The 9,311-nt window shown below is 55.4% G+C and overlaps 1 protein-coding gene across 1 annotated transcript in view; it reads right to left on the reverse strand.

Annotated features, from left to right (window-relative positions):
- ADAMTS13 (ADAM metallopeptidase with thrombospondin type 1 motif 13) overlaps nucleotides 1–9,311 on the reverse strand; it is a 36,504-nt gene that overhangs the window by 26,059 nt on the left and 1,134 nt on the right. Inside the window, exons 2-9 of the mRNA XM_017513130.2 lie at nucleotides 9,079–9,145; nucleotides 8,301–8,458; nucleotides 5,889–5,972; nucleotides 5,450–5,574; nucleotides 5,166–5,312; nucleotides 2,755–2,892; nucleotides 1,742–1,904; nucleotides 322–426 (exon numbers count right to left, since the gene is read on the reverse strand). Coding sequence (XP_017368619.1) covers nucleotides 322–426; nucleotides 1,742–1,904; nucleotides 2,755–2,892; nucleotides 5,166–5,312; nucleotides 5,450–5,574; nucleotides 5,889–5,972; nucleotides 8,301–8,458; nucleotides 9,079–9,145 — 987 coding nt within the window. The remainder of the gene's footprint in view (nucleotides 1–321; nucleotides 427–1,741; nucleotides 1,905–2,754; nucleotides 2,893–5,165; nucleotides 5,313–5,449; nucleotides 5,575–5,888; nucleotides 5,973–8,300; nucleotides 8,459–9,078; nucleotides 9,146–9,311) is intronic.

The raw sequence follows: 9,311 nt of genomic DNA on the forward strand, positions 1-9,311 counted from the left end.
CACAGGGTCCCCTTATACAGGGATCCCACCCCTAGGCACCCCATAATCACGAGGACCCTCACACTGGGACCCCACGCATAGGAACCCACAACCCATGGGCACCCCCATACAAGCAGGCAGCCCACACTCCCATTCTGCATGGGAGCACATGATGAAGGAAAGAGGTCAGACCACCAACCCAAAGGACAGTCACCAGGGCCAACTCCGGGGCTCTCTGCCCCACACAGCTCCTGCCTCCCGACTTAGGAACAGGGCAGCCTGGCTGCAGGCACCCACGCGCACATGCTCACAGGAGCCCTCTCATTCGCTCTTGGCTCTGACCTTCTCCACGCCACATTCTGTCCCCTCCAGGAGAGGGACGAGGAGGCGGCTGCAGCTGCTGTGGTCCAGCGGGTCTGTGTGGCAGGAGAGGGCCTGGCACATATCCTAGGAGGGTGTACAGGTGGCGGGCTCAGGGGCCATCAGGGCCTTCCAGGTCAGGTCAGTGTCCAGCCTTAACTGTCCCTCCCAGACCGCAGGACACACTGACACAGCCAACACCCTGCACTGCGGGCACAGATACCCTCAGAGGACAAGGCATGACCAATGCATAGATGGGGAACTGGGATCATGACCAGGGCCCACCACGCTTTTGGGGGCCCATGGAAATGTGGTTTTTGTTTTTTTCCTTTTTTGCTCTCTTAACTTGTCACTGACTTGAAGCTCACCAAGGAAATGTCTTAATTTCTTTTAAAAATCAGACAGAAGAGGCCAGGCGCGGTGGCTCATGCCTGTAATCCCAGCACTTTGGGAGGCAGGTAGATCACCTGAAGTCAGGAATTCAAGACCAGCCTGGTGTCCCAACATGATGAAACCCGGTCTCTACTAAAAATACAAAACTTAGCTGGGTGTGGTGGTGCACACCTGTAATCCCAGCTACTCAGAAGGCTTAGGCCCAGGAAGGATGGCTTGAGGCTAGGAGTCTTAGGCCAGCCTGGGTAACAAAGGAAGACCCCATCTCTACAAAAAAAAATTTAAAAATTAGCTGGGCATTGTGGCATGTGCCTGTAGTCCCAGCTACTCCAAGGCTAAGCCCAGGAGGTTGAGGCCACAGTGAGCTATGACTGTGCCATTGCACTCCAGCCTGGGCAACAGAATGAGGCCCTGTCTCAAAGAAGAAGAAAAAAATACTTGTATTTATAATAACACATAAACTTTACATATTGTATAAGAATATTAAAATATAATTCTCAATGGTTTTTATGGAGGAAGGGGCCCACCAAGGCAAAAGTGACTGGAGCCCATGAGTGTCCTAGGCAACCCTGTGAGGAAGTCTGTCTTTTGGAGCGCCTGTTATCCTTCATCTCCCGTCTCCCTGCCAGCCCCATGTCTGCTGTGGGTTCAGTTTGGAGGCCACTTCCTCCAGGAAGCCCTCCAGGCTGACCCCAGCCCCAACAGATGGGAAGTCCTTGGTGACTGTTTAAGATTGGTGTCCTCACTCAGCCAGGAATCCTTGGGTACAGGGGCCCTGCCAGGACTAGCTACATAATTTGTGGGCCCCAGTCAAACTAAAGTGTTGGGGCTTTTGTTCAAACATTTTAAATAATTTATAGAGGCCACAGACAGCATTAAACTAAGCCACCCTGACCATACGTCCCCGCACGGCACCCAGCAGGTGCTCACGGTGCACCTGGCAGGCATGTGAGCTGGGTGGTGCAAGGGACCACATTGCAAACCCCAGGCCACTGTCGGCCAGACTCACCAGGTGCTCCCTGGCAAAGGTGCAGGCGACAGCCTTGGGGCCGAAGGCCACGCGGCACTGCTCGTCGGCGCTGTAGTAGAGGCCAGGCTGCGCCTCGGGCGGGCGTCCGGCAGAACCTGGCTGAGGCCCCGGTGGGTCCCACACGCAGCGCGCCCGTCCTGCGCTGCGACAAGGCCCCGGCTCAGGCCCGGGGTGTACCCGGCTCAGGACCGGGAGGAGGCGGGACGGAGAATTGAGCGCGGGAGTGGAGACTTTTGGAGACGTGGCCTTTTGTGAGTGGGAACAGGAGTTCTCAGCCCGCGCCCCCCACCAGGAGTCGGCTCTGGGCTGGGACCAAGACTAAGACTCTGACCTGACCTGCGCAGAGGTGGGTGGCCAGCAGAGGGATGGGCGACAGAGGGACGGATCAGAGTGGGATGGGGCAGATGCAGGTTAGGCCGGGGAGGGCTGCGATCGGCGGGAAGGGGACGCAGGGGGACACGTAGGTGGGCGGGGGAGATCGGGGTGTGGGGCTGATGGAGCGACAAGAGGGGTCGGCGCGGGTGGAGGCAGACAAAGGGTAAGCGGGCTAATTGAGGGGTAGGCGAAGGAACAGGGTGGGTGCAGGGGCCTGAGACGGAGGGTGGGTGTAGGAGGGTGGGGTGGAGGGTGGGTGTAGTCAAGCGGGAGAGAGGGGAGTGGATGTGGAGTCAGGGGGTGGGATGGGAGTGGCCGGAGGGGCGGGTGCCCAGATTGGTTGGAACGAAGGCGTGGGTGCAAGGGGGCAAGGGAGGACGCAGAGGTGGGCTCAGGGAGAGGGTGGACGGACGGGTGGGGTCAGGGAGTGGACGGAGAGTTTGGGCGCAGAGGGTGGGACAGAGCGGTGGGTGCAGCGGTGGTGCAATTGTGGGTCTGGAGCGGGGACAGGAAGGAGGGCTGAGTGCGGAGTGGGGACGGACGTAGGGCGTGGTGGCGCGGGCGGCTCCTCGGGCGAACTGGAGCCTCACGCGCCCCTCCCGCGGGGCCGCCGCTACCTGAGCAGGCTCAGCAGCTGCCGGCGGCTGCAAGGGGACCAGGCGAGGCCGGCGCGGGGCGCAGCGCCGTCCGAAGCCATCACGTGTCCGCTGGGGCCGCAGCCGCTGCCGGGTGCGCCGTCGTGCTCCAGGCCGAAGCTGGCGGGCAGGAGGAGCTGGCTCAGGCGGCGGGCGAGGGCGCGGGCGGGGTCAGGGTCGGCGCGTCTGGAGCCCGGTGCCCTCGCGCCGCAGCGCCAGCGAATTTTCGGACCCGGGTCGACCCCTGACTCCGACACCTGCTCACCGGGCACAGTGGAGAGGACCGCGTGCGCCCTGCCTCAGTTTACTCCCGAAGGGAATGCCAGCAGGGTGGCTCCCGCGTCTTTTGCTAATAAATATCAAAAGGCTTTAAAAACGTGCGAGCCACATTAATTCATGGTGTTATGAGTCTGCGGAGAGGTGGGGGCTGTTTACAGGGATGACATTCACCTACTGAGAGGAAAGCGCGATTTAAAGGTTCAGTGAAAATGTGTTTGCCCTTGGCCATTGTTTGCATTCCTAGGCCAGGAAGGGGAACAGTTTCCAAAGGGTCACAGCAGAGCTTGCTTTCCCCCAAGCGGAACTGATGGAGGACTCCTAATGGGGTGGGAGAGGCCGCGCACCGGCGCTGTAAGAGGTGGACACCGGACCAGAGGACTGGCTAAAACAAGGAGGGGGAAGATCCTTTCCATAAGCCACGCCCACCAGTGTGCCATGTCAGTTTACCATTGCCGTGGCAACACCCAGAAGTTACTGCCCCTTTTTCTAGAAATGTCTGCATAATCTGGCTCCTTAATTTACATATAATTAATAGTGAGTATAAATAGAACTGCAGCCCTGCCTTCCAGCTGCTCTTTTTGGGCACAGTGTCTGCTTCAAAAGAGCTGTACGCTGTGCTGTACACTCTGCCCACTGCTGCTTCAATAAAAAGCTGCTAGCTAACACCGCCTGCTCCCTCTTGAATTCCTTCCTGGGTAAAGCCAAGGGCCAGTGGCTCACGCCTGTAATCACGGCACTTTGGGAGGCGAGGCGGGCGGATCACGAGTTCAAGAGATTGAGACCATCCTGGCCAACATGGTGAAACCCCATCTCTACTAAAAATACAAAAATTAGCTGGGCATGGTGGCGAGTGCTTGTAGTCCCAGGTACTCAGGAGGCTGAGGCAGGAGAATTGCCTGAACCCCGGAGGCGGAGGTTGCAGTGAGCCAAGATCACACCACTGCCCTCCAGCCTGGTGCCTGGCAACAGACGGAGACTCTGTCTCAAAAAAAAAAAAAAAAAAAAGCCAAGAACCCTCCCAGGCTAACCCCCAGTTTTGGGGCTCACCTGTGCTGCATCACAGCAGCAGAAGGAAACTATGCTCCCTCTGAGGAAGAAGGAGCCCTGCCTTGCCCCACACCCAGGAACCCTGCCTCGACCCTTCCAGGCTCAGAGGGATTGAAAAGGATTGGCTGGAGGTTGATGGGTAAGGAAGGTGGAAATTCACTTTTTATTTTAGAAATTACGTACTATTTGAATTTTTCCAACAATTGGGTATTGTTTTCGTAATTAAAAAACTAAATAAATGAAAATAAACCCATCCCCCTAAATGGTTACAGGTAGGAGTGAAGGTTTGCCCACAAGAATGCATAATATGGGCTGGGTGTGGTGGCTCACGCCTGTAATCCCAGCACTTTAGGAGGCCGAGGCGGGCGGATCACCTGAGGTCAGGAGTTCGAGACCAGCCTGGCCAACATGGTGAAACCCTGTCTCTATTTAAAAAAAAGAATGCATAATATTCACAACAGGAAAACGTGTTCAGACAACCTTGACACCCAAGAAGAAGGGACTGATCACATAAATTATGGTGCACACCTGTAAGAGACCTGGGCTAATGTTTGGGATGTATTATTACATAAAGAGCACGTCGATCCTGCACTCACCCTAGGAAGAAAAAAAATAGCAGGTAACAAAGGAATGCATAGCATAATCACAATTTTCCTTTAATTCAGGGAATCCAAACTAAATCCCAATTTTGCAAACAAAAAATTATGTGTGTGTATGTAAAGAAGACACTGAAATTAAATACAAAAAGTAAAGAGACATTATCTCTAAATGGTGGGATTTGAGATAATTTTTACAGCCTGCTTTTTCTTTACCTGAATTTTCTACAGAAGTATTTTCTACCTGCTAAATGTGTTTTGCTCATCTTTTGGGAAAAAAAAGTTTCTTTTAATCAAACAGTATCAGATTCCCCTGCCCTCACACCCTACCCTTCTGATTCTGCTGGGGTGAGGGGTACAGGCCCCTCTGGAGAACTCTGCAAAGACCCACTGCTTGCCAAGACCACCCCCACCCTGGGGGCCCAGGTCAGCTCCTTCCAGAGCCCGGGGACAGCTGGTGGGGCTGCTTACCTGTGCCCAATCTCATGGGCAATGGTGACTCCCAGGTCGAAGCCGGTGTCCTCGGTAATGAGGCAGCTCCAGGTTGGGGAGCAGGCACCGCCCAGCTGGGTGACCCCCCGCACCTGCCGGTTACCATCAGGCAGCTCCAGGTCAAACCTCCGTGAAAGAAAACAGTCACTTGGGTGGTGCGAAGGCACGTGACTGCCCCGGGGTCACCTTTGCAGAGTGGAGAAGGCCAAGGGTGCAGCCTTCCCAGGCTGGCCGACCAGCACCCCATCAGAAAGCTCGGCTACCTGGTGATATAGAGGACCAGGTCAGCATGGCCAGGATCCATGTCATCCTTGGGGTTGATGGTCTGGCTCCACCCACATACACTCAGCAGGGACGAGGTGAGGTTGGCTGTGATATTGGGGGCACCCTGCGGATCAACAGCAAAGCCTGCGTTTAGGACACCCCTACCAGGCACCGTGCTGACTGTGGTCGGTGTGTTTCTCAGTTAGTCCACATAAAACCCTATGACTAGCCCATGTTACAGGTGAGACAGCTGAGGCTCAGAGAAGTAATCAGGCAGCCTGAGCTGAGTGCTGGGTGAGCTGGGAGGGCAGCTGGTCTGAACGCCCTTCTGTGACCCATGCTGATTGGGGCACCCAGGAAGAGGTTAAAGCGGAAGGAGACGCGGTGACTTGGGTTTCACACTCCGTATGGAGTGCCAAGCTCCAACTCCGTGCCTACCTCAGGCTCGGTCAGAATGACCATCTTCACCAGGTGTACTCGGAACTGAGCCCCCAGGGATGGGTCCCGCAGCAGTTCTGCCCCCTGTGAAAGGGCAAATGAGAGAGGTAACCCATCCGGTGGGCATTGCCAGCCCCAGGCAGCTGCTGATTCCCAGGGACCCCCGGGTGTGAAGGGCTGGAGGGGCTGCTCCATCAGCATGTGTGGGCAGCTGTGGGGACACTTAAAGTGCCAGGCACTGTCAGCCGTGTCTCTAGTGCTCCTCAGTTCATGGCTCAGGAAGGCCAAATAACGCATGGAAAAGAAACTCCGAAGCAAGGGGTGGGAGCACAGAGACAGACACGGGTTGGATATTCCGGTCGAACGCTCCTCCTCTCAGCCCACATTCAGCCCAGGCTTTCCCGTCTCTGCTCCCTGCCCACAACACGTTCTCTTCCACCTCTGTTTGCTGAATCTGACCCATGTTCATGACTGGCAGGAGGGTCCCCTCCTCCCACCAGGAAACTTTCCTGGTCCCCTCTCAAGAAAGGCTCTCTCCTCCCTCTCCAGATGGGTGTGTCTGTCACAATGGTGACTGTGGCCAACCTGTATTGCACCAGCCCGTCCTCTAAATTAGGGTTGGGGCCAGGCGTGGTGGCTCACACCTGTAATCCCAGCACTTTGGGAGGCCGAGGTGGGCAGATCATTTGAAGTCAGGAGTTCAAGACCAGCCTGGACAAACTGGTGAAACCCCGTCTCTACTAAAAATACAAAAAAAAATTAGCCAGGCGTGGTGTCAGGCGCCTGTAATCCCAGCTACTCAGGAGGCTGAGGCAGGAGAATCGCTTGAACCTGGGAGGTGGAGGTTGCAGTGAGCCGAGATTGTGCCACTTCACTCTAGCCTGGGCTGAAAAAATGAAACCCTATCTCAAAAAAAAAAAAAAAAAAAAAAATTAGCTGGGTGTGGTGGCACCAGACTGTAATCCCAGCTACTCAGGAGCCTGAGGCAGGAGAATCGCTTCAACACAGGAGGTGGAGGTTGCAGTGAGTCGAGATGGTGCCATTGCACTCCAGCCTGGGCAACACAGTGAGACTCCGTATCAAAAAAAAATAGGTGACCAGATCCAAGGCTGGGGGCAAAGTGGCACTAGGTACCCCACATACAGAGGGAGCTGCCTGCAGCTGGGAGCAGAAATGTACTTCAGGGCCAACTTACTGAGTGACGGCAGAGCAGTCCCCTCCTCTGGAGCAGACCAAGGGGACAGGAAAGGGACCTGGAGTTATCAGCTGAGGCTAATTTCCTATTTTGTTCCCCAAATCCAGTAAGAATTTTAAAACATTTTTTCAGTGAATGAATTTTGTAAGTTTCTTCTTATCATGCCCGACACCATTGTACACAGTTGACAGATGCAACCTGGTATTTTTAAAGGTATTAACTCCTCCAGGCCTTGCTGCCTAGCACACCGTCGTTTTTTGTGCGTTGTGTGTGTGCTCTAGCTGCATGGGGTCTGTTCAAACTGCCTTTGCTGGCTTGTTTGTCTTCCTTTACTTTTTTTTCTTTTGAGACGGAGTTTCACTCTTGCTGTCCAGGCTGGAGTGCAGTGGTGCAATCTTGGCTCACAGCAACCTCTGCCTCCCAGGTTCAAGCGATTCTCCTGCCTCAGCCTCCCAAGTAGCTTGGATTACAGGAGCCTACCACCATGCCCGGCTAATTTTGTATTTTTAGTAGAGACAGGGTTTCACCATGTTGGCCAGGCTGGTCTCAAACTCCTGACCTCAGCCGCCCTCCTCGGCCTCCCAAAGTGCTGGGATTATAGGCGTGAGCCAACGCATCCGGCCTTGTTTGCCTTTCTGAGATGGCGGTTGGGGGGTAGTGCTTCCCTGCCTACACTTCCCCAGCTTTCGAGTGACGGTAATTCAGGTGCTAGCAAGAAATGAAGGTTGGCATCTCCTTTGCCAGCTGTCTCTGTTTAGACTTCAGACTGGTGACCTGTCCTTGCCACTCTGAGTAGGGGATGACAGAACAGAGAGAGGGCAGGGTCGGGATGCAGAGGGAAGGGTTGGGGTGCAGAGGGCAGGGTGAGCAGCACACACACCCCCGTTTGCCAGGGTCGTGTTAGCTGAGCTTCCTGGGGGTCAAATGGATACTGGGGACGAGACCAGCCTTGAGGGTGGTCCCAGGTGAAGGGACTCGAGTAGGGAGAGGCTGCAGGGTGTGCGTCTGCTATGGAGCTGAGGGCGGTGTGGGACCTCACCCACCTCCACCCAGGGGAGGGAGAAGAGGAAGAGCCCGGAGCCATTCTACCTGAGTTTAACCCACAGTATTCAGACTACCAGAAACACCAGTCCACAGACATTGGTCACCAGCCCTGGCTGTGGGGGGTCTGCAGGGTCCGGCGCCATCCCTGGAGGCCACTCCCACAGGGCACTCACGATGTTGAGGTTGGTGAGCACGTAGCGCTCCGTGTCCTCCTGGTGAGCCTGGAAGACATCGGGGCCCGCGGCCACCAGCAGCTCCAGATGTAGGATACCGCCTGCAGCCCGCCTCTGCCTCTGCCTCTGCCTCTGGGAGCCGGACAAAGGAGGGTGGCCTGGAGGGGCAAGGGACAGCAGAGGACGATGGTTCCAGAGAGCAAGTAGTGGCAAGCTAACAGGAGAGGATGCCCTCCCATTCCCTTGACCACTAGCCCATCTGCCTCTGGCCCCCATCAGCCATTAGTCAAGTCACCAATGGCCCTGTTGGGAAGGGAGCTGGCACCCGGAGAAGGTCACAGACACAGGCCTGTGGGCAGTGGGGACAGACCTTTATCATAAGGAAATCCATGGCCTTAGGAGGGAGCCTGAGCCAGAACCTATCTTGCTTCCCACAGAAGGAGTAAATATTTACATCCACAGCCAGAAACCACAAGAGCTCCTGAAAATCAGCCAGCTCAGCAGAGGCCATGGGGCAGGACGGGCCAGCCAATCGGCGACCGTTCCCTTGTGATATTCAACAGAAGCTAGGGTGAGAACCCTAGCTTGGCCAAAACACCCAGACCAGCTTCTATCAACTTGGCAGGAAGTAACAGAGTTAATTAACAGGGGTGACGGCAGCTTCTCTGACCTTCTCCCACCAGATCCACCAAAAATCCCAGACCACTGATTCAGTGGTGAGATACCCCTTGAAAGTCCTGAGAAACTCCCCCGGGAGAGAAGACACCAGGACAAGTACCTTTTAAGGGAGCACCAGGGCTCGTGTAAGAGGACACAGTCTCTGGCTCCAGAGTCTGAAGACAACTCTGCAAGACAAAAGAAGATGGACGAGGCCAGGCGCAGTGGCTCACGCCTGTAACCCTGACGCTTTGGGAGACCGAGGTGGGAGGGTCACTTGAGTCCAGGAGTGTGAGACCAGTCATGGCAACATAACAAGACCACATGTCTTAAAAAAGAAAAAAAAAAAAGAGG

Source organism: Cebus imitator, unplaced genomic scaffold (genome assembly GCF_001604975.1).
Source record: "Cebus imitator isolate Cc_AM_T3 unplaced genomic scaffold, Cebus_imitator-1.0 Scaffold486, whole genome shotgun sequence".
Taxonomy (NCBI): domain Eukaryota; kingdom Metazoa; phylum Chordata; class Mammalia; order Primates; family Cebidae; genus Cebus; species Cebus imitator.